General features: G+C 42.4%; 1 protein-coding gene across 3 annotated transcripts in view; it reads right to left on the bottom strand.

Annotated features, from left to right (window-relative positions):
• Positions 1-18,246: 18,246 nt before the first annotated feature.
• The window catches only part of ADGRL4 (adhesion G protein-coupled receptor L4), an 82,424-nt gene continuing 74,769 nt past the window's right edge, over positions 18,247-25,901 (bottom strand). For all 3 annotated transcript variants that reach the window (XM_083620879.1, XM_083620881.1, XM_083620880.1), the window contains 3 exons: positions 21,851-21,942; positions 19,566-19,734; positions 18,247-18,748 (listed from right to left, as the gene is read on the bottom strand). In XM_083620879.1, coding sequence (XP_083477005.1) covers positions 18,686-18,748; positions 19,566-19,734; positions 21,851-21,942 — 324 coding nt within the window. In that variant the 3' untranslated portion in view covers positions 18,247-18,685. The remainder of the gene's footprint in view (positions 18,749-19,565; positions 19,735-21,850; positions 21,943-25,901) is intronic.

Raw genomic sequence — 25,901 nt, 5'->3', positions numbered from 1 at the left:
TATAACATAAAACCATATAACCATTAAAAAACACAATTTTCAAAGAAAAGGACTAAAGAGCAGTCAAGAGCAGCCAAATATTAACTCATTGGGCTGCCCAAACAAGTCCCAAATCATTTCATTAAAAAACCACATGTACAGAAATCAGCAATGAAGTAGTCACACCAAGTTCTTTGGAGAGAGCATTCCACAGCATAAGGCTCAGAATCTTTCCCACCCCCAGAATTTGCCTCTGTGCCCCAGAAAGGGATTACAGGGGATTTTTTGGGAATCCAAAAAAGCCCAACTGTTTTCCCCAACCAATTCTTTTGTTATTCTGTTGTTTCTTTCATGCCTGATATCAGAAGGGGGAGAGGTGAAGGAACACCTCTGTACGTTCATGCGTATAGCTAAACAGAAAACAGTGAACTATTCTTCCCTAAGGTTTGAATTTAGTGTTTCCTTTTTCCATGACAAAGCTCTTTGTGTGTATGCGTGTTACCATAATAAACAATGAATTCTCTTTGTCATTCTCTCACACATTATGTTACCAGTATTCTAAACGAATATCAAGGAGAAAATTTGTGCTCATGTGTCCCCCGCTTCTTACACTTGTATTCTCCTAATTCAGGCAAATCCAGATCAGTCATTGTTAACTGTATCCACGAAGGGACTATGGCACAGGACCCATCCCCTCTACCTCGGACATTCCTACAATTGTGTGGGGTTCTCCATCATGGAGAGACTGCAGAAATGTTCAACTGAATGTACAGCTGCCCTTCAGATCTTCTCAAGCAATACAAAAAGGTCAAAGGTGGAGAGGCAGACCTTCCACAGATATAATTAACCAATGCCTGTATAGGGATATATCTTTATATTACAACTGAACCAGCAAATTGTGGTCTGAACATGCACTCCAGACAGGGTGGAAAACCATGGTTGGAAGCTGACAAACTGCAAGTCCATTCCTGATCCTCCATGCTGTGGTTTCAAAGATCAGAAATATTGTGTCTGAATTTACTGAAAGCTGGCTTTTTATTTCTCCACACTGATGGATTCCGGGCCTTCTTTTCCCCAAGAGGCACCACTTAAAATAATGCTTTTGTTGAGATATTATTTGATGGAAGGTGCTTAGCTCAGATTCTAAGCTTCTTCTTTTACTGACCTCAGGGGACGCTTTATATGAGAGTCTTTTCTAGAGCTCAAGAGTGTTTATTTTCTACTGAAACAGCTGCATTCCCTTTCTGGGCCATCTTTTCCTTTAAAGCTATGTCAGCTCAATGGCTCCTAAGGCTGGTATGTAAGTGTTTATGACAAAGCACCTTTATCGAAACACCACAGTCCCCAAACACATTAACAGTATCGTCTTATACATGACTGCTCAGAAGTAGGCCCCATTGAGTTCAACGGGGCTTACTTCCAAGTACATAGGGTAGTTCCTAGCACATTCTGAAGCATATACTGGATTCTCTGTCTCGCCTTTGTCTCATAATTCTAATTTGGGTGTATACTTCTTCACTAAGTACATAGTTAAATTGTGGAACTTGCTCCTGCAGTAGGTAGTGAAGGCCACCAGTTTGGATAGCTCTAACAGACATTTATTTATTTATTTATTTGACACATTCATGGGGGACAAGGCTATCAATGGCTACTAGTCATGGTGTTCTGCCTCTACTGTCAGATGCATTATGCCTCTGAATACCAGTTGCTGGGAATCACAGGTGGGCAGAGTGCTTTTGAACCCATGTCCAACCCAGTGTGGTGTAGTGGTTAAGAGTGGTAGACTCGTAATCTGGTGAACCAGGTTCGTGTCTCCGCTCCTCCACATGCAGCTGCTGGGTGACCTTGGGCCCGTCACACTTCTTTGAAGTCTCTCAGCCTCACTCACCTCACAGAGTGTTTGTTGTGGGGGAGGAAGGGAAAAGGAGAATGTTAGCCGCTTTGAGACTCCTTCGGGTAGTGATAAAGCGGGATATCAAATCCAAACTCTTCTCCTTCTTCTTCTTCCAACATGCAGGATCCCCAAACGCACCTTGTAGAACATTGTGACAATTGGATTACCTTTTCTGGAGAAAGTCAGCAAGGGGCACTTGCATCTCTATTTCTTTTTTGCTGCCCTCTCTCCAGCTGGATCTGAGACTGCAAGAAATACCGCAGTGAGGAAAAGCGGCATTGAGGAAGCATTTATGGAGCAGAATTGTTGGGTGCTGGGTGGGATAAGAATAGAAATGAGGGAGAAATTCATATCAATTCGCATTTAAAGACAAACATACAGAATTCATGCTTCCTAAAACAGTAAGTACAGGAACTGAAATGCAGCCACTGTTCAAAACTTACACTTTTCTGAATTTTGCAATGCAGTTCTCCAGCCAAGAGTTGTGTACAAAATGCATATACTAAAATAAAGTGGGCACAAAGGCACATATATTAGTGAAATGTGTGTGTGTGTGTGTGTGTGTGTGTGTCTGTGTGTGTGTGTATAAGCTTTCTGCTAGGGGGAAATTGCTTACAATTATAATATACAGTATATATTAGACAAAATCCCAGTCTGTAGAATCATAGAATCATAGAATCATAGAGTTGGAAGAGACCACAAGGGCCATCGAGTCCAACCCCCTGCCAAGCAGGAAACACCATCAGAGCACTCCTGACATATGGTTGTCAAGCCTCTGCTTTGTAGATTTAGGAAAAACAACAATTCGTCTTCTCAGGGTCATTTCAAATCTTTGTTATTGTGTTATGAAAGCAACTAAAAAAGACAATTGGTCTTCTCGTATTTAAAGGCAAGACCACCTCCCTGAAAACTGGGGGACAATATTTAGTCCATGTTTGGTTTAGAACTCTCCACCTACAGCCATTTCTGCTGTTTAGGTTGTTTCACAAGGATTATCCAGCAGATGGCAGTAAAATGATATGGCATGACATTTCAAATGTCACAAGGCTGTAAAGATGGGGAAAAGGTGTACTTGCAAACAAAGGCTCCTTCACTATATGTATTTTAAAGATCTTTCAGTAACTATCTTGAGCTGGCCTTCCTATTTGAAAGAAAAGAAATGCAACAGAGCTGGGGAGAGGAGAGAGAAGGTGTGTCATAGGGATGTGTTGAGGTGAGAGTAAATGTATGCTTTCTGAAAAGAGTCCTTTGTTATGTCTGGCTGAATGTGATATAAAAGAAAATCTGCATGGAACCAGAAATAAAATAGTATATTTATTAATATCCTCAGGGCAAGAGAATCTCTCTTCCTGAAACAAGGGGAGGAAGGAATTATACACATACTCCATGGCCTATTAGTGTTAATGCAAATTATATGTGCAAATCCCTGAATCTCATGAGATAACTCCTGCCACAGAGGCAAGACAACAAATTCTTCCCAGCACAAACTCACTTAAACTAATCAGACGAAGAGATCCATTCTTTTCATGAAAAGATTGCCACATGAAGGGCTATGTGAGTGAGGCAGGCCTTCTAAGGATTACATCTGTAGCTGATTTTCTTGATACTTTATGAAGGGGAGAGGAGAATCTGCTTTGCTAACTGCCTGAGGCAGGAAAGTTTTACCGAAAAGTAGAAAGATGAAAATAGACTGAGCTATACAAACATCTGCGTAGCTGACAAGCCTCTTTTGAAGGGAAATAAAAATACCAGTCATGTGACCCAAAATCTCCCTCTGGTCTCCCCCTCTCCATGAATTCACTTCTCTGATGAGAAACCAGAGGGAGTTCTTCCATGAAAAGTGATATCCTTCCTCTTCTTAAATATTCTGGTTGATTCTTGGTCAGATGTTGTAGATTTAATCCCTGGACAACCCTTATTTGCAGGCCTGTGATTGTTAATTGCTTAAGTCAGAGTCAGTGCAAGACATTGGGTTACTTAGACAAGCCAAGCGGCTACCATTCCTACTTCCGACCCTCTTCCTTCCACTACCATCTCATCCACTATCTCCTTAACTCTCCCCCCATTTACTCAATCTCCCCCTCCCCAATACTGCCATCTCTACACTTTGCATATTGCTAGCTTTGCTCGGAAAAAGGGTCTTTGCTCAGAGCAAGGCACTATGGGTGAGGTCACCCTGGGAGCACTGGTGCCCCCATCCAGCACTTTGCTCCACCTCAAACTACATCTTAAAAAACACTTTGAACATTCCTTGCAATTTCAAAGTTTTAAGGAGATTGTGCTATAAAGTTGTGGTTTACAGATGCAGTGCGGCAGATACTGACTGGGCAACCTCACAATGCCTTTCTCGGCAATGCTAGGAATGCCCGCATTGCAGCAGTGAGGGTGCATGGGTGGGCAGGCAAGAAGGGAAGAGTAGCAGCAGTGGGTGGGTAGGAGGGAGGGAACAGGTGAGTTGCAGACAAGCAGCAGATAAGTGGTAGGCAGGTGGGTCAGTTGGCTGGCTATATGGCCACAACTTCTTTGATTACAGATGTCAGGTGGTTTGACACAGGCATCGGGTGTGTATCACAATATCAGCCTTGAGCATTAAAGAGGCTTGACCAAGGTTAAGAGTCAGCCTATGCGTCACATCTGGCTGACTCACCAAGATCACTGAGAGGATATTTCCCTAAGACCCATGCACCCCTCAGCTGGATATTTGGACATGAAGCATCCATCCAGGCTTCCGTATTGGGATACTCCATGACAGCAGAGCAGGGTGGCCACACACCCTGCCTGTGTGGCCGAAGAAGAAGAGAGAGTTTGGATTTGATATCCCACTTTACCACTACCTGAAGGAGTCTCAAAGCGGCTAACATTCTCTTTTCCCTTCCTCCCCCACAACAAACACTCTGTGAGGTGAGTGGGGCTGAGAGACTTCAGAGAAGTGTGACTAGCCCAAGGTCAGCCAGCTGCATGTGGAGGAGTGGAGGCACAACCCGGTTCACCAGATTACGAGTCTACAACTCTTAACCACCACACCACACTGGCCCACCTCAATGCCTTTTCTGCCAAAAAGATGTGATGATTGCTAAGAGGCAAGCAAAACTCTCAGACAGGAAAATTCCTCCCTGGCCCGGAATGTAATCCATAGCAAAGTCCCACAAGGCCATTCCTCCTAAGTATCAGATGGCCCATAATCCTGAAATTGAAGGTGGAGAATCCAGTGTAGACTGATGACTGGGCCCTGGCATGGCCATCTTTATATGGCCAGGGAGCGGGGCAGAGAGAAAAGGTTCCCTCTGAGGTCTGCTCCCAAGCCCTGCCACATCACATGCCCACGATTGGCCAAAGGGCCATGCGGGTGCGACTTCTGCAATTGGCACAGCAAGAGGAGGTGGAAGTGCCTTTTCCCACCATGCCAAAGTCCAGCCCCCACCATGGCCATGTCAGAGCCACAACAGCTGCATGTGGCATGGTGCAAAGGGGCATTCTGGTAAGTGGGTAGCTCGTTGTTTCATTGCAGTGAGAGATGGTTGAGATGATTGACTCATTCCAACTCATGAAGGGGTCAGCCCGGACAGTTGCAGGTACCCATTGGTTGCTAACAGACGGAAATGAAGTAGTAACCAAGTTAGTTTTGTTCTTCTTATTAGACTTCTTTATGCCTCTTTGTTACTGATCTGCATCTTGTGGCTTCACATCATAAGCAATTCCTCAAGTACTGCATTGCTTTGCCTGTTCCCTCCAAACAACTACCCCCACCACTATTCTTCTTGAAGCAGGAACTGAGTCCTGAATCCTAAACACACTTACCTGGAAGTAAGTGCCTTTGAATTCAATGAGATCTACGACTGACTATACATGCATAGGATATTTTCCCCCTTTTCTGAAGTCCAGATGAAACTGTGAAACAGAATACATTTTTCTTCTTCTTTAAAACAAAGTGAAAAGCTGTTGCAGCATTGCTGCAATAATTTGTTTTGCCAAGGGGAACAAGGAGTTTGTTGACAGTGGTTGGCAGAAGCTGAAAGCCGGATTCAACAACACAAATGCAGCAATTTTATTATTAGAAAATCGTCTTCAGATTGGAAGGCCATTCTATTATATTCTTGTTAGCAACAACAAGAATACCATGTTAATTTGACTTGCAGATTTGCCTTGATAGTTAATTGCATTGCAATTTATTTATTTTAAAATGTGTATTCTGCTTTTCATTTAAAGTAAGTCCTGGCACAGATTGGAAGAAAATCCTAAAGCAATAAACAAAACAAAACCAATGTATCTGCAAAGGGGGGGGGCAACCCATTCCATTTCCTATTCTATTCATGCTTACTCAAAAAATAAGCCAGTTACCTGGATTCAAACCTTTGACTAGGCTATCTTCCTCCAGTGCAGCAGTCTGTTCATTGCACTGCCAGTTGCATATCACTTTGAGTAGTGATCAAATGGTTGCAGCTGTTGGTATGCAACTACCAAGAGATGCAGGTTACTATGCATATAAAAATGTATTGTTTTAAGGCTGTGTTTTTTAAAAACCTGAGAAGGATGAAACAGGCTAATGAATGGACACACGTGAAAGTGGCATGGACCAGAAGAGATCTGTTCATCCATACGTCCTGCACAAGCTACAACAGGAGCTCCCAAATGTATTTAACCAGGGTGCTTACAAAACCAGAGCTAATGTTAGAATAGTGGGGTGCATCTGAACATAAATCAGGTTCAGGAGTGGTACCTCCACCCATCTGGGATGGATCCAAGCAGTGCTCTTTTTCTAGAAAAAAAGAGGGGCTAGAACTCCCCATGAACACCTCCCTCGTTCTTTTAGAATGGCAATAGTACCCACCTGAGAGGTGCCAGAACTGTGTTCTGATGAGTTCTAGCTGAAAAAAAGCCCTGGATCCAAGTATATATGGGAAGCATGTTGAACTAGTGTCAAAGAAGAATAGTTAGGTAGCCTAGATAATAGGTTTGCTTCTCTTTGTTTTATTATGTGACTACCTGATAGAGCTCTGGACTGCCTGCCTGCTCTCAAATTGTTCCTGTCTAACCCTCCATTGTATCTTATATGACCCAACATCCACCACTTCCATTTCATGTTTCAGTTGACTGTGATCTGATGATAAAGGCACTGGGGAACCAGACAGTGTAAATCTGACGATAAGATAGTGAGGCTGATGCTAGAAAATTGCCACCGATTGACATAAGACAAAAGAGGGGGGGAAACATCAGGAAGCAAAGAACTTTTGAACTCATTTAAACAAATATGTAATAGAGACATATCTTTCTTACAAGAATAGATTTTGCTAGTGCCAAGCCAAAACATCTAAAAGCTAATAACTAAACAGAGGCATCCAGCACTCATCTGCTGTGAGAATTGATCTTTGAAGCACAACGCCCCTGCCTTTCCCAAAACAATAGACAGGCAGTGTCCTTTCAACTACTGTGGATAAAGACCTACATCCAGTTTTCTTTTATTGCTCCAGTGGTGCACTCAGAGAGGAGGATCCCATTGTGTCTGTATGCTGGGTTATTGCTACACCAGGCTAATTCAACATAACAGTCATGTTCCTATACTCTTCTTCTTTCTTCTTCTTTGGCGATCACTTGCAGCCGAGTAAGATTGTCTTCCATAAATATGGTTTTTACAGTGAGTCCGTAAGTGAGTGTGGAGGCCGATTCAGGATCCACACGTCCTTCCACAGTGGGGACTCCCAATGGGAGTTGATCACGATGAGAGTTTGCCAAGTGTTCCTTCCTCTTAGCACATTTCTCCCTTGCGTCTTGAGTTCGAGTGCTTGCAAAGTCCATGACACCTTCGGTAAAGGCTGTTCTCCAATTGGAGCGCTCACAGGTCAGTGTTTCCCTGTTGTCGGTGTTTATACTACATTTTTAAAGATTTGCTTTGAGAGAGTCTTTAAACCTGTTTGTACTTGCCCTTTCTATGAGGCTGGGGTTTGGTGTGGCACCTCTTTAGCCAACAGAAAGTGATGGAGGAGGAGGAAGACCACCAGAGAGTTCCTCTGGAGTGAAATGGTGTCTCTTTGGGACCCTAGTTGGTAATATGACAATCACCTCTTTTACGCTCAAATTGGGTTTAAAATTTAAAGACAAAGTAAAAACCTTATCTTCCTAGCCATCGGGATCCTGATAAATGAGAGTAAGTTACCTGAAATGTCCAGTAATCCTACCTCTTCCTGAGATAGCAACGGAGGGTAAAAATTAACATTCAGCTGAAGCAACACTCCTGGGGAATTTCTAGGCAGGAAGGAGCCTTAAGGCATGATTTCTCAATTTAGAAGGTGATTTTTCCAGAGGAGCACAGGACATTAGGGAGCAAGTTGTGGAGAACAATAGACCTGCCAGGGGTTATTGCTTGAGATGAGATCTGCCTCGAGGTAATGGCAGAGCTGCCTCTCCTCCGCCATTTATTATTGGAATGAAACCTCATTCAGCTGATGCAGGCTACCCTTGTCAAAATTAATCAGAATTCACTTGATTTCATAATAGGGTTCTGAAAATTCAATCATTATTCATCTACCTTTCCTTTTCTTTTGTCTTTGTCACTTTTCGGTGTTTTGACACTTGTGGCAAGCATTCCCTTCTAGCAAAGTACTCAGTCACCTATCATCCTTGTGCTCACTTATGCACTCCTAGTCTAGACTTGGACCCTGCATGGTGTAAGACTGCGTCATCCATATGCAGGTTGTAGTGACTGCAGTAGTGATCAGTGTGGCAGAATGGGGTGGAGTGGGCTTCCCAATGCAGAGGTCAAGGCAAGACAAGGGGGAGCAAGGCAAGACAGTGGGAAGGTTGGCATGGTGTAGCTGCTGCAGCAGAAGCAACCCAATGCTCCTTCCACTGTGATGACACCACACCAACTTCTTTGTAACCTTGTTCCTACCCTCTTGGTTACTAGCAGTGACCTCCATGTTGGGAAGCCCGGTAAGCAACACTGCCCCCCCAGCTACAACTGTGTGACTGTATCTGTTGGATGGTTCTTATGTATACCCTTACTGGAGTGCCACAATTGAGTGCACAGTAAATCACAATCATATCCTCTGTTGTGCCTGTGTGGCAGAGAGGGAATATTTGGGAGAGGTTCAACCAGGGGGGTCTCCATTGATTTATTTGGAAATATTTTAACATACACCCAGTGGCGTGGCGGGGGAACAGGGCGGTTGCCCCAGGCGCAAAATTTGTTAGGGGCACAAAATTTCAACACCTGGTGTTGCCTCAGTACAGCTGCACACTTCAGTCACCAGGCTCTGTTGAAAACAGCTTCTCCACGTGAACTAGGAAGTGACTGCGCCAGACAATGGAACGAATTTTCGTTTCTTATCTCTGCAGCTGTAATGCCCTGGGTGATGCAGACACCTAAGGCAGTTGAATGTGCATGCGTATTCCATCTGTTTCCCTCCCTCAGAGCTGCCCTGGATGCTGGCAACCCATGCTATGCCACTGCATACACCCACCTGTTTACTATTATGCTGCTGTTAGGGGTGGGGCTGACTTCTGAGTAAACTTTCTGTAGAGCATCTACTTTTCCTCAGCCATGCCAGTGGTAGTCTCCTGTCAGTGCAAAGGTATTGCTACATCAATATTTCCTTTTTGCTGGCTTAGTGTCGTGGTCCACTGAAGCCAGAAGGTATATGAAAGATCCTATCCCACCCAATGATTCTATGATTCAATCATTATGCTTATAATATTTTAGTAAGTCATGATTTTAAAAGCAGAAACTCGGTGAAGGAAAAGATACGTTACTTGAAATAAAACCCTTCATTTATGGAGGTTCTGATGCAAAGGCTCCCTTCTAGTTAGCTTTATCATCAGCTCTAATAGGACACTTGTCTCCAGAGACTATGGTTACCGTGGTTCCAGATGGCCTTCAGAATTCTCCAAAGATTTGCTGCCGTGATAAATGACAGATGTGGGAGCTGTAATTTGGCTTTTAGGTCCAATAACGTTAGTCATGGTGAAATCCCAGTAAACTAAATTGCTAGTTATCATGAGACAGCGGTAAAGAATTACAAAGTCTTTCTTTTAATACTGAAACAAGGAACCTCAACAGAATGAAGGAAACCAAATTACCCTTTCCTATAACGTCCTCTGCTTTTAAACCTACTTCAAACTGTTTATAAGAATTTTGCAACAGAATTGACGATCGAGGCAATGCCACAAAACAGATTTGGCAAATGAGGGGAAAATATTATTATGTTATGAGTTTTAAAAACTGGAAAGCAAAAACACCATGACTATATTGTTCTTTATGGAGTTTCATTTTGCATATAGAATTGTGAAGAAATAGCAAGGTGGTTATCAGTTTGGTTGCTATTTCCCCCCGAAAAAATGACAACATGACGTTTGTCACTCTGTGTTTTGCATTTAGATTTGAACTGGTGCAGATTGAAATAGCACTAAATACATTATATGAGTGGGTGGTTATCAGGAGCTGCACCTCTACAGCTTTCCCTTAGCTCTATGGCCCAACCCAGGCCCAGATTAAATCTAGGAAGGCCTGAGCTAGGAGGATTTGGGAGGCCCAAACTTAATAGCATCTGATCATGAGAAACAAAACCTTGTTCTCTTCTTTACTGTTACTAACCAACTGGGCCTAGATAGTATAATCTGCCTGTTAAAAAAAACAGTTTGCAAGAGGCCCAACCCCCCCTCCCTTTAGATTATGAGGCCATGGACTGCAGTTTGCTCAGCCCATATGTAAATCTGGCACTGTCCTAATCCACCCGAATCCCTTGGTGGTGGTGTCTTGAGTTGGCTTGCAACAATAACATCCAAAAACCACAGATCATTTTTGTTATGCCAACTCCAATACCCTAACAACTGGCATGGCAGATAATAGGATGAAGTCTTAAAAATCACGCTAGTTTTTCCACTACAAAGTCACTAGCCATACATTAATGAATCCATGTGATATTTATGTCTCAAAGGATGGCATCTCAGACCAACATATTGTTGACAATATTCACAAAGCAGTGGCAAAGGGAATGGGGTCAAAGGTCTCAACTAGAAGATGTGTTGAAGATCTAATTAGTCCAAAGCTTTGCAAAGATGGTGGCTTTGAAGACAGCTTGCTGAAATCTAGGCTCATAGACTTTCCCCATTACTGCAAAACATTTTCATGCTGTGTCTACAAGGCAATTGTGTCCGATTCAGTAGCTTCTAATACCCTCATCTCTCTTGGAAGTGTTGCATACAAATCATCTATTAAAAAGGTAGAATATGTGATATCACTGGAGTTTTTTTTAAGCTTCAGTCCTATGCCTTTTCAATTTTGCTTAGCTTCAGGGGAGATATCCCTTCAAACTGCAATCATGTAATGCATCTCTCATTTCCCCAATAATTCATAAATCTGCTTTCCTCCACTACCACCAGTGCTTTTCTTTTTGTGTTGTCGTGTGCAAATAAAGACCATGTGTTTCTAAATGAGATAATTCTGCAGTCTTTGATTTTGGATATAATTCCAGATCCCAGCCCCCTCACCAAGACACTAGGGGTGTGTGTGTGTGTGTGTGTGTGTGTGTGTAGGAACTAAAGCTAGTTATAATGTGACTATATGAGCCCTTGATTGAGGGAGACATAGCGTTAATATGTTGTATGGAGAAGTGGGACTTTGCTCCTGACCTTGTTCCCATGGCTGGAACAAAGCTCATCTGCAATGCATGGACTTTGATTGCACAGAGAGAGCCTATGCTTATGCAGTCTTTGAGATCAGCAAGGCAGCCGTTGCCTAAGTGAAGTAGCCATCCCTCTTTTCCTTGCACCGATTTGGGTAATGCTCTCTTTCCCACAATACTTTACAGCACAGTCCTAAGCATATCTACTCACAAGTAATTCCTATTGAATTCAGTGAGACAGAGAGGTAAGCAGGGTTAGGTAAAGGGACAGTTGCGGATGACTCTGGGGTTGCGGCGTTCATCTGGCTTTATTGGCCGAGGGAGCCGGCATACAGCTTCCGGGTCATGTGGTCAGCATGACTAAGCCACTTCTGGTGAACCAGACCAGTGCACAGAAATGCCGTTTAGCTTCCTGCCAGAGTAGTACCTATTTATCTACTTGTACTTTGATGTGCTTTCGAACTGCTAGGTTGGCAGGAGCAGGGACCAAGCAATGGGAGCTCACCCCGTCGCGGGGATTTGAACCGCAACCTTCTGATCAGCAAGCCCTAGGCTCTGTGGTTTAGACCACAGCACCACCCGCGTCCCAAGCAGGGTTAGGATAGCAGAATTTGGGACTCAGCAGTATCCCTAACCTACGCTCCCCTACCTGCACTGTAATGTTCAGGAAAGGAGCAATACCCATGGAGAAGCACCTAGAACAGGGGTTGTCAACCTGGTCCCTATTGCCCACTAGTGGGCATTTCAGGATTTTAGGTGGGCGGTAGGAGGTTCTAGGGCATAAGCAGAATCCTCCTTCCATCGAGCACTGGTGGGCGGTAAGGAAATTTTACCATCAAGAAAGATGTATTAGTGGACGGTAGGTATAAAAAGGTTGACTACCCCTGACTTAGAGTCTAACCATGACTTTTCCTGTGGCCAACAATGTGCCATGCCTTTCTTCTTGGGAAGTGGGACAAAGAGTGCATCGCACAGCATCTGTGGAGGGAAAGGTCAACATTATGTTTTCAAAGCACGATACGACCCAGCAATTCCTGTTAGGTTAACTTCTTTTTGTGACTTGGAAAATTCAAGTTACATTGCACTATTAAACTTTGCATCATGGAATTAGCATGAATTTAAGCCTCTGTGGATGTTAACAACAGTGTTTAGGGACAGCGGGAATAGAGAACAGAAGGCAGGGGAAGGAACGAGGACCCATGCAGAGCAAAGGTCCTACACTCTGGCTAAGGGATATTTTCTAGTTTAAAAGCATTTTGCATCGCCTGCTCATGTGGAAGCTAGAAGCTGGTCTTTGAAAAAAAAATAAAATTTAATTCAGATTATCAGGATTCCCTGAGGGATAGCTACCAGAATCTGTGTTGGCATCCTCACTTTAAATTTTGTGATGTGATTGCAAATAAACTTGTGCTTAGCCAAAACCTTTCATCCAATTTCCTAAAAAGTTGTATTCACCCATGAAAGAGGCTGCTATTTTCAACCTCTTTTGAATGGTGCTTTAGAATTTCTTTAGACTGAATTTAAGGTATCATTACCAAGTGGCTGTGGACTGAATGAGTGCTTTTCTTACATTGATCCAAAACTTTGCAGCCTCACCAGCTGCTTGGACCTCTTGATTTCAAAAATGCCTCATTTATTGCCTCATCAGACATTTTACCCTGGTATTTAATTGAAGTGTTGGAAGAAAGGGGGTTGGGGACTATTGAGCACCTGAGAGCAGAGCTCCCATTGATTTTGTTTTTAAGGGTAGCTCTTCCTTTTACCGTAAAAAATATTTCTGCACTCACTTCTTTAAAAGTAAATAGGCTTCACAAAACATCATAGGAATACAGTCTTACCTTGGGTTGAAGTAGCTTCGGGTTGAGCGTTTTCAAGTTACGCTCCACGGTGACCCGGAAGTAACGCTCGCACATGTGCAGATGCTCAAAATGACGTCACGTGCATGCGCAGAAGTGGTGAATCGTAACCTGCACACACACAGACATGGGTTGTGTTCGCTTCAGGATGCGAACGGGGCTCCAGAATGGATCCCATTCACATCCAGAAGTACCACTGTATTACAAAAGGTAGGATATGAATGAATGAATGAAGTATATTTGTCTCATGAAGAGTAGACATTTAGGGTTTTTAGTATTAGGTATGTTTCATGCATTTTCATTTTTTAAAAAAACACTGGCTATTGAATCATTACTAATAATTTAAATTTTCAATCTCTCCCCCAATTTTAGTGCCCAAGGATGGTATTAAGCTTTACTCATTCAAATTAGACTCATTCAAATTAATGCATAGGACCTCAATAGGGCCATTAATTTCAACAGGTCTTTTCTGAGTAAAGCTTAGTTGAATACCACCACAGTACTATTTTTCTAGAAAAAGAGGTGCCGGAACCCACCACGAACACCTCCCTTGTTCTCTTATAATGGCATTGGCACCTGCCTGAGAGGTGCCGGAACTGAGTTCTGGTGAATTCTGGCTGGAAAAAAACACCTTTGTGTATTGTACTGTGCCCAAAAGCAAGCAAGGCAAAAACTGATTTGGCTAATATCAGGAACCCTTGCAGAAAATTTCATTTTACAGGTCTACCTTAGGCTAAGGTTACCAGACGTCCCCATTTCCCGGGGACAGTCCCCGGATTTACAGATCAGTCCCATACGAAATCCATTGAAGTTGAAAAGTGTCCCTGGATTTACTGAAAAAATCTAGTAACTTTACCTTAGGCCCAGTGCATAAGAAAAGTGAAAAGACCTCCCTTCTGGAAGGAGAGGATCTGGAAGGATCATGTGTGGATGGAAGGAAGGGAAGACCAAAGGAGTTGCATTCTTCTCCAAATTAAAGATGAAAAAGAATTTTTGTGGCCTTTGGGTCCAGCTTGCACTTTAGGCATGCATTGAAAGTGACATGGTCCATATTTTCAAGCTGGGAAAAATCAGTGTTGGCGACATCCCTAATTGATTTCAACAGCTCTTGCCGTCTTGGAGGTGCACCTGATTCCCCTTGTGCATATTTCTTATTACTCGAAAGCTATGCGAAACATTTCCTGCTCCTAAGAATTATCACTGGATTAGAAGCAGAATGGAGCATACTCTTCTCGAAAGAGATAGCATTGTATTTCACTAGAAAATTGAGTGTGTAACTTTACCACGACTAAATTGTTTTGTACAAGGTGGATTAGGTGAAGTCTGCTACAGTAAGTGACTAAATAAGACCAGCGTGGCTTATATCCTTTTGGCAGAGAAACATGAAGAAAGCCGAATGTTGCGAACAACTTTATTATGCTGGCATCTGACACTTTAGCCAAGGCTAAATGGAGTGTCAATGTACTGAACATGTTATGCTTCCCCTTCTATTCATTTTGTTTATAAATAGCTTTTCCAGACAGGCCCAGGCTGTGGCTATGTCTTGACTTAACGTAGATCTAATCTAAAAGTCTAGCAGTTGACAGGTTGGTTAACATTTTATCTCCCCCAGATGTGTGCATTTGCAGCTCTTCGTATTTCTTATACGGTATATTCGGGACCTTGTGCAATGCTTACATTAGGTGGGACAAGTTCGCATAGGCCATATATATATATATTAATTAGGATAGCTGAGAATTAATTAACCACACATGAACTTTCTGTACAGAACAGGCCGTGCCTTCTCAAAGTTCTGTAGGGATTTGGGGCAAGATGTCTACAGTGGTGAGCTTCCTGAAGTGTGCCAACACCTTGTGACCCCTGTGCATTTTCTTTCATCCTGCTTCCTCAGGCAAGTCCAAACAGTAGATGAGGCAAGTGGAAGCAGTTCCTCCTTCTCATTACTATCAATGCTGTCAGGGAATGACAGCAAAGAGGATAGCACTAACATTGGATACAACCCATTGATGACTAAGCCAAGTGCCCAAACCAACAGCAACAACAAAAGACAAGCCAAATATCCCATCTCCCCCCAATTTTCACAAGGGATTTCCTTTTGTCCCCAAAATGGTTAAATAACCCCAACTCAGCTGGTGTTATTGGCTCAGAACTGAACCTCTAATCTTTGGAAAATGAACACGTGAGAAGTGGTTGTTATCCTACCTGCCAGACCCTCCATTGTCCTCAGTATGTTGATCCAAGTCTCTACAAAGAGCCTACGTGCATATAAGCTGAAAGCATATACAGTACTGCAGACTTTGTGTAGCAGGTTCGGCAGAGGTACAGTGGTACCTCGGGTTACATACGCTTCAGGTTACATACGCTTCAGGTTACAGACTCCAGAAATATTACCTCTGGTTAAAAACTTTGCTTCAGGATGAGAACAGAAATCGTGCTCCAGCGGTGCAGCAGCAGCGGGAGGCCCCATTAGCTAAAGTGGTGCTTCAGGTTAAGAACAGTTTCAGGTTAAGAACAGGCCTCCAGAACAAATTAAGTTTTTAACCCGAGGTACCACTGTACAGCGGTTGACTCCCTTCTGGATTGTTTTGGTTTCCTGCTGAATTGTGTAACAGAATCCTAGGCCCTTGATTATTTCTTTATGCGGCTTTGAAACCATGAAATCTAGAAGGGATTTCAACCCTTCATCAAGTTAGCAAATTAGCATGTTACATAAAAATAACATGCCCTTACATAGAAGGAGGGCTCTGTCAAGGAAGGCTTCTGGACACCTGAAGAGCTCCCCATGCTTTGCCAGGGATGGTGGTGTAGTTTGGGGGTGTGGGAGGGACCATGTGTGAGGTGCACTGAAAAAAAAAATACATGTGTTTAATAGAAGATATGGTTCTTGGAATTGGAAAGTAGGAGTGATTACAACAAGGTGAGTAAATAATTAGTGTGTCCAGAGGTGTTTTTAAAGCAAAAAACAACCCCCCAACCCCCCAAAAAAACAAAACAAAAATTGACATTTGACATTAGTATTACAATATAAATATAATCCTCTGGTTGCCAAGAGGTTTGAATGCTAGAATGGCCACAGTGGGAAGCGGTTGTTCAGCAGAAAATGGAAGAGTCAAGAAAAAACAGCATTCAGTGTTTAAGGTGTGGTTCTAACGGAGATTGAAAACCTGTGATTAGACTACACAACTTCACATTGCAGGTGGGGACTGTATGTTGCTCATTAATAATAATCATAAAAATACTGCAACTGTAGGTTTTGGAGAAAAGAGTTCCAGCCTAATTTCCTCACCACATGCTCCTTTTCTATGTGTGGTTTTGTTTGTTTGTTTTTATATTGAGGAGCATTCAGTTATGCAATTTTCAGAAGCTGTCCCGGTTTCTGATTTGATCCTGGAATGTCCTTCTTTTCCTTAGGATGTCCTTATTTTCATCGAAGAAATGTTGGATGGGACCCCGAGTCATCTGAAAGCAGCCCTGTATAGGGAAGCTTTTTTAAAAAAATGTTTTATACATGTTGGAAGCCGCCCAGAGTGGCTGGGACCACCCAGTCAAATGGGTGTGGTATAAATAGTAAAATTATTATTAATATGGAACAGGATGTCCCTATTTTCATCAGAGAAATGTTGGGGGTATGCTCTTCATATCAGACAGTGGTAACAGGGCATCTGTTCTGCAACACTACACTTGCTGCTTGAAATTTCCAGTGTTTTGTTTATGGTAAACATAATTAAATGCTAGCCCCCTACATAACTGCAGGGTCTTTGAAAGTCAGTTCCAAATACAGAATGGAATGGTGGACGGGGAGGGGACAAATTACTTTTAGTAGAGCTAAGTTTTCTTTTCTGAACACTGATCTGTTATCATTATCATCATCAACATTATTAGCAGCCACTCTGGTATTGCAGCACTCTTATTGACAGATTTAATAGAAGGGATTCATTTCACTGAATAGGCGGAGAGTTTAATACTTAAATCTAAGCATTTATGTTCACCTGCCATTTGAACGGTCCTGTAAATTTAGTTTTTTTTAACCAAACCCTCCTGGAGGAACTATGCGCTTCTGAAGGACTCTCTATCTGTAGATCTCAAATAAGTTTTGACTCCTTGAAATCAATCTGTCAGTGATTAAATTGGACATGGAGAGCTCTTATTGGAATCAAATTTGATTGTTTTATGCAAGATACTTTGCTCAGACACAGGAAATTGTGTTACACTGAGTCAGACCATTGGTCCATCAACTTCAGTATTGTCTACACAAACTAGCAGTTATGCTCCAGCGTTTCAGAGAAGAAGCCCATCTGTCTCGAGAGTTGATGGAATGAGATTCCGGGACTGAAGGCAAGTAGCTGTGTTAGCAGGACGTAAACCTGGCAGGCAGGGGTTCCCAGACATCAAGACCCCTTCTCAGCCTCGCTGATGTAGCCCAAAGGAAAGCAGAGCAATACATTTGGCACCAGCTTGGCTGCAGGAGTTGCCAGAAGGAGGTTACAAGATTCCATCCAACCATCTTAGGGACTCCTTGGCCTCTTCTTCTACTTAAGATGTTCTGCAAGGCAGGGGAGGTTGAGGATAAGAGTTTTCCTTATCTTAGATGGGCTATGTTCACAGGTTGATGAAACCATCTGCCCCACACCTCAGCTTAAGTACAATGTTAATGTGGCATACTGCGGGGTACGTATGGATTGTGGCTAACATCTTGTGTACTCGGCTTCAAACTGCAGTGGTGGGAGCGCACTGGAACTGGAATAAATGGGAATGTGTGCACCGCCTTCGTGATGCAAGCCCCTTAATTATTTCCATGTAAATGAGGCATTGATGCACACACAGAACCACACAATTATATCTACAGAAAGAGAGAGAAACCTTATTTTTAATCTAGCTGTTTTCAACAGTGGACACTGAGTTTTGATAAAAGTAAAATCTTTTTATTAACACTCTAATGGAATTTACTCTCTTTAAACAGCAATAAGCTAAATTATTTTCATTTCCAAGTCAGCAGGTATGACATTAATAGCAAAGCCACTCTCAGAAACAGCTTTGCACACTGGGCTTGCTCCCTTCTGAGTTACAACCATTAGCCCTGAAGAGTCCTGAGCTCCTTTAGAAGCCTTATTTGTTACACAATAAACCAGTCTGTCTTGTATAGATATGCTGTTTGTACACAATATAGTGTGCCTGAATGCACATTTAAGTACAATATCTATACTGGAGAGAAAGTAATTGATTTAAGAGAGATGACAGCTCAGTAGCTCATTTCATACTTTCACAATATAGCAATTTTTCTAAAGCCTCTCGTTTTCTCCTTTCTTCCACGGTGCTGCTCATCTTAGCTTTCCATCAATTTACCTTAAGCATCCAAAACAGCAAGGGACGTTTCTGAACAACCTAGAGTATTCATCCTGGATCTGAAATGAAAAGATGGAATGAACACAGTGGCTTATTAACAGGTAAATATATGTATTTTAAGCATCTTCCAGAGAGTGTGGCTTATTCTGTTATAAAGGTTTTTACATAATTTGGCCTCAGAGAGGATTAGGGACGATGCTGAAGGGGTTTTCAGAATGCAGACTGCAGGATCTTACATAAAGGCTTCAATCCAGAATCAGATGACTATAGTTAGTAAACCTCTTTAATTATTTCATAGGATTATTGCTGTACAATCTGAAATGCATTGCTTCTTAAATTGTAGATCTGTGAGACATAAATCAGATTTCAGAGTCTTAGGACATGATTGTGAATTATGTATGTGCACGAATTATTTTATTCATCTACGGCTGCAATCCTTAATACACTTACTTGTTAAGTGCGGCCCATTTAAATAAATGGGACTGCCCAGCTAATATGGATAGGACAGTAATGTAAATCTTCTAGCTTCTCTGCCTCTGACAATCTTTCACCCTTTTCTCTCTGTTGATGCTTCTCAGACACAGAGCACACCATGCTGCCTTCTGCTAAGGGGCAGCACAATCCCCGAGCTGGGGTGAAAAAAGGGGTCAGCTGAATTAACTTCCCTTTAAATACCCTACCTGGTGAGCTTTCCCATGCCTGTACCTTTTGGGATGACTCCTGTGGGAGAGCAATCTCTAAGGTTAAAGGGTGGGGGGCAGAAAACTTATGAGAGGGATGTTTTAAAAGGAGGGGACTTTTCGGTTTACAAATTTCAAGGGAGGCTTTGGCACAGGTATGCCACATGAAGCATTTCTAGGTAGAAGAAGTACTCACTTTTCGTGACAAAACACAAAGAAATATGAAGATGAACAGTCCTTGAAATGCATTGAAGATTGTAAAAAGGTATGCAGTGACCACTGATCCCTGGATGACATGAAGCACGCCAAAGATCCACGTCGCCCCAAGGAGGAAGAGGAGGGAAAGAGCCCCCCGTGCACAAGATCTAGGTAGAAGCAAGAGAGTTATAATTTTCTCCCTCCCTCCCTCCCTTTCCCACCATATGCAGGAAATGATTTTTGCAATTGAAAAATCCCTAAACGCTGCATGGCAGTTACATGGTTCCTCCTTTAGGGTGTGCTGCGGTGCTGTTGCCGAAATGATATTCTCTTGCTCTCATAACGAAACGGGAAAAAAAACCAACAGCAACAAAAATCGCAGAAGAAAGTGTAAAAAGTGGACGGTTTTTTAAAAACACTGCCTGTCTTAATCTTCAAATCTGTTTTCTCTGGTGTATTGCAGAGCCATATGATTTGATTTTAAATCTACTGTTAGTGTAATTCCCCAAGGTAAAACATATGTCTGTTATGAAGTATACCCCCTAAGAAACCTTGGAAAAAATGTATAGTATGCTCTTAGGTCAGCACATGTGCATGACATCAAAGGGATCTTTTGGCTGTTTCTCAGTTTCAGCCTCGGAGATAGTGCTGGCTGTAAAACCAGACTTTCTCTTTATATTAAAAGGATTTCGCTTTTACAATGCAAGGGAACTTTAAATTGTGGCAGGGTCAGAATACTGATGTCCTAATAGCATACAAATCAATTGCCTCTGATTCCCCCACCCTCTTTTTTTGTTAACACACTGTGGTCTAAGTACACCCAGCCCTGCTCATGGACTCTGACAAATTACACCATGTTGTCTCACAAATGAGCTCCTTGATTAGTTTTTCTTTTTCATTTTCAGTCCAGCAGTTGCTGGACTTCCTTTCCGCAAGAAAGCCTTTTCTCTCCCCCCCAATCCTCTTTTCTTTTCTTTTTCTTTTTTGGTGCTGCTTCCAGAAAAATGAATAATTTTTTGACTTCATTAGAAGCAGTGCACTGTGTGAAGCTGATAGGGCGAGGAACAGGAGAAAAGTGATCAATCAAACAATTGCTAAATCCTAACTATAAATCTAACGCAGCGAGTTGAAACTGCAGGAGTGTTTCTAAGCAACAAAAACAGTAAGTTGTTTTCAGTGGTCCCTGTAGCACACACACACACACACACTCCAGCCTTGCCAGCACAAACGGTTTTCAAGGTCTCTATAAATCAGTTTTAAAGAAAATGAGTTGATCGGGAAATCATAGCAGCACACAAAATAATAATTAAACAATCCCGAGAGACAAACAAATGAAAAGGCAGGTTTGTTGAACCCTCCCCCTATTTCCCTCTCCTCAACCAACAGAGTGCATCACCCAGAAAGCAAGGGGACAGAAGAGAAGTGTTTTTTCAACCCCATTGATTTCAATGGGAGAGTGAAACAAATTCTGAGCTCTCCCGTAGTGAAAAAAATGGGCATCCTGACTGCAATCCAGTACTCACTTACTGGGGAGTAAGTCTCTGTGAACTCAGTAGAATTTATTTCTGTGTTGGCATGCATAGGATTGCACTGTAAGTTGGGACTATGCCTCGAGTTTGGCTTAGGAGTTTTCCCCTAGCAAAATGTATTGGGGGGAAAGGACATATGGCAACAAGTATGATGATTTTCTTTAAAATCCCCCCAAAGCCTAAAAACTTAATTTTGGGGGATAACTTTTCCCCTCAAAGAAAGCTCAACAACTTTGCCGCCCCCCCACAAAGGCATTCGTTGGTCAGGGTTGTGGCAGTGATGGTCAGGGTTTTGGCCGCTTTGGGGTGACAGGTAGTGTGTGGGAATCAGCCGCGGCTGCGGTGGGCAGTTGCTGGCAGCCCTGAGGGGGAAGTTGCCTGCTTCCCTGCCATGCACATGTGAGGTGTCTTCTCCAGGCACCGAAGAAGTGCCAAGTGCCAAGATCCGTTGATGGGGCAACGGATCACATCATATGGAAAGGTGAGTTGTGGTGTAGGGTGGCCGAGTTGCTGGGCCCTTCTTGGAGGAGAAGGTGGGGAAGTTCCGCTACATATCCTGTTGAGTTCTGTGGGGCTTACTCACAGGTAAATGGACACCCAAGTACAGTCATATGTCAGCAAGAAAAAAAGCCTTAATGCAGTGTAACGTACACTTTCCTTCAGGAGTGATGTTAATATAGAATTACATCAGTGGGTAGCTGTTTTCAAATCAACTGGTTTTCATTTTTTAAAAAGAATCAAAGTTGAAATTTACCTTATATTTTCATAGCAGCTAACTTCTGGCTTTAGCATGGCTGTTTGTCGAAATACTTTATAGATAATGACACCAAAAGCAATCAAATTAACCTGGAAATATATACATATATGTATTCAGTTTAACAAGATGAACGTTGGAATTATATCTGTGTTTCATATTTAAAGCAAACAAATCAAACCCCTTCTTTCTGTTGAAAGGAAAGAGCTATTCTGATCCTTTTAATAGAACAAAGAGTACTACAGTAACCTAGGTCAAAGACGAATGTAACTCTATATCCTTTCAAGTGTATAATTAACAGCAGTCTGCAAATGTTTATTGAATTTATTGGCAAATCTCTTTAGGTTCTGGATCAGAATTCTCCCCCAAAGTAGATGTATGGAATATGTATTCTCGGTTAGGCATTATATTCATTTGAAAATACAAACCCACTGTTTCCTACTAAGTAACATTAGCAACATCAAGGGTGCGTTAAAATCTTTGGGTGTAAAAGATACAAGTGAAAAGTTTTGAATTTCAAAGGTACTTTTGGTAAAAAGGGTAACATACTATGGACTTGGTATTAAGCTTTGCATTTGTTTGACTAAGAAAAAGCCAGAAAAATATGGAAACGAGGCATGGAACAAATAACAGTATACCATAAATCAGAGAGCGAACCACATATGAGCCAACCACAAATGATACTACTGAGCAGTGATGGCTTTGTCTGAGCTACCACCACAAAAATGAGCAATAGCCTGCTTTATCTCTGGGTCAAAGCCCTCTTTCTCCTAGCCACCCAGCCCTTTGATCCCCCAATCCTCCTGTCCCATTTTCTGCTGGTGGCAACAGTAGCAGCATATAGTAAGCCCACAACTTACACCTTCCCTTCCCTTGAGGGCACACCAGGAAAAATGGTGCTGATGGCCCTCAGGTGCAGTACATTTCCCCAAAGCCTCCAGGCTTTGGAGAAGGTAGGGAGAGACCATACCTTCTTCTCTCTCCCTGTGACTGGAATGTCATTATTGCTGCTGATGCCATTGCTGGCAACTCAGACTTGTAGGTAGAGTCTAAACCAAAGGGAGACAAAGGGTGTTGTGGAACAGGTGGGAAGGGGGGTAAACCAGGAATTCCTCCATGCCTTGGATTTTTAATTAAGCCAGAAGAATTCAGGGCCTGCAATGCTCACATCTTCTTTGATGTGAATGCCGTGAGCCACGAAAAATGTACCTGTGAACCTCACTGATGTTTGTTGAGTGCATATATCACATGGAATAAGAAAAGAAAATGTCCAAATGTATGCAATACCCAGCATAATGTAATATAGTATCCGATATAATATCTTATACCAATATATCTTAGAGATCAGGTGCTTTTCACTTTGAAAGAAAGCAGCTCTCCCACATAGGAAGTGCTCCTTAGAAAGTAGCAGGGAAGCGCTAGGTTAGGTACCTGTGAGGTTTGTTCAATAAAGTTATGCTAGTGTTTGAAGTAAGTGGAAGCGTCTGATCAGCTATTCACAAGCAGCAGTTATTCACCAAAAATATCCATGATATCTATAAAATGATAGATATAAAAATATCTATCAATAACAACAGCACATTCCTTGGACAAAGTTTGCCTGAAGAAAGCTTCTGAAGTAGTCTTTGGTGCTTTATAAAAGCTGTACAATACTCCACAAAGTAAAATAGGGACAGTTGGATATGTATAATTCTCTCTAGTTGAAGAATCAGTGCCTGAGTATCCCCCATCCAATATTTCTATGGTCCTTTGTATGCTTAAAAAGCAGAGACATCACCTTGCCAACAAAGGTCCGTATAGTTAAAGCTATGGTTTCCCCAGTAGTGATGTATGGAAGTGAGAGCTGGACCATAAAGAAGGCTGATCGCTGAAGAATTGATGCTTTTGAATTATGGTGCTGGAGGAGACTCTTGAGAGTTCCATGGGCTACAAGAAGATCAAACCTATCCATTCTTAAGGAAATCAGCCCTGAGTGCTCACTGGAAGATCGTGAAGCTGAGGCTCCAATACTTTGGCCACCTCACGAGAAGAGAAGACTCCCTGGAAAAGACCCTGATGTTGGGAAAGATGGAGGGCACAAGGAGAAGGGGACAACAGAGGATGAGATGGTTGGATGTTCTCGAAGCTACCAGCATGAGTTTGACCAAACTGCGGAGGCAGTGGAAGACAGGAGTGCCTGGCGTGCTCTGGTCCATGGGGTCATGAAGAGTTGGACACGACTAAACGTGCCCTAAACTAAACGTGCTACTATGTGCAGAAAGAGGTAAGTGGTCCACCAAGACCCCAAACAACAACAAATTGTTTGCACAGGGCTTCACCCCCCTGCCTTGTTTATGTGAAAGATCCTACACCAGGTGTTCCCAAACTATGGTCCATGGACAATCAGTGGCCATTGACTTTCCTTCAGGTGGTCTCTGACATATCTGTGAAGGACACTTAATATTTTAATTTTATAGAGTTCTATGGTATTCAGATTGTAATGCAATTAAATATGATATAACAAATAATAGACACAATAAAAACTACATCTGAAACTCACACAGCATCTAGCCTGTGTATTTCAAGTGCTACTATGTGCAGAAAGAGGTAAGTGGTTCACCAAGACCCTAAGCAAATGGTCGGTGGAGGGGAAGTTGGGGAAACTATGGCCTGCACAATCTAAATGGTATGCAAATAGACTTTGTTTGCTTGATTTGTTTACTTATTCAGGGGCCCACAACTGTACAGGCAAAGCCCACACAAGTAGAGTTTGTATGTGCCCACAAACTTGTTCACATATTATTTCCCCAGCGTGCATGGAATTGGTTCCTCAGATAAAGAAATCCATCTGGCATAACTGAAGGGCAAGTCAAAAAGCTTTCACTTGAGAACTGTCAGCTTTAATTGGAGGTGCTGCTGGTGAAAATGGTGGCGAATAATATCTATTGATATTAACCAGTTGGGACATCTTTTTATCGATAAAACTATTCAATTAGTTTTAAATGTGTTGTTTTCATTTGTTGGTGTTGTACACTACATTGAATGCTTTTATAGTGGGAAAGTGGAATAAATATCTTTCCATTAAGTAAGTAACCCAGAGAGAAAATTGTGTTTGAACCACAATAATAAACAGGAACTGTTGCAGGCACATGCATCTGCAAGCCTTACCTAGCTGTTTCCTGACTTCCTACCCCACCCTGATTCTCCTTTCCGAAGAAAAACATCCTTTGAGTTTAGTCCTACCTGCTTTTTCATTTACCCAACACCACAAACCTCAGTTTACACAGTGACCCTAAGTGGGTTTGTACCAGACCAAAAGTGCTGGTAGGTGGACACATAGAGAGAGCCTGCTGTGGAGCAATGCCTGAGGACTCCTGCTGTTGTGGGCCATTGCTGGTGTCCTACCCCTTCCCCTCATCTTTCCCCTTGGATTTGTGAAATTCTAAAAATATACTGAATGAGCTACATTTCAGCTGGCTAGCTTTTTGCATTTTGTCTGTGAATTCTTGATTGCAATTGTGCCAGTTGGTTCTTATGGATTTGCATCTGCTGACTGAGTAATATTAATGTAACATCCACTTGTTTCCTCATCTATATGCTTCAAGAGAAAGGGGGGGGGAAAACCCCACTCATATTTAAAACAGCAATTGGAAGCCCATTGTAGGGTCCATGATGGGAAGCCTAGATGGGAGATGTTGGTGGGGTGGACAATTAAGAATTTGTCTTAACCACAGTCTGGGTTTGATCACAAAGGCATTATTTTAGAAACACATATGCTTTATTTCTGAACAGAAAATCCTGAATGTAGGTGACCCAGGGCTATGTGTGCCAGCCCTGCCTCCAACATCTCTCTGTGTGCAGACTGTAAAATCTCTCTATTCCATACCTTCCTGTGTTGAGCAAAGAAGATCTGATGGGAGCATCTACCTGCAGTTTTGGGTGGTATCCACAGAGTAGGGAGGCTAGTTTAGCAGAGCTCGTGGTTGTATGGTGATTTCTACTCACCTTCAAGTGGATGTGGATAGAATCCCCTTCAGACCTTCTATGTTCAACATCAAAACGTCTGAGACTA

Source organism: Podarcis filfolensis, assembly GCF_964270895.1.
Source record: "Podarcis filfolensis genome assembly, chromosome: 6".
NCBI lineage: Eukaryota > Metazoa > Chordata > Lepidosauria > Squamata > Lacertidae > Podarcis > Podarcis filfolensis.
Note: the sequence above shows the minus strand (reverse complement) of the source record. Positions and strands in the feature narration are given on the sequence as shown.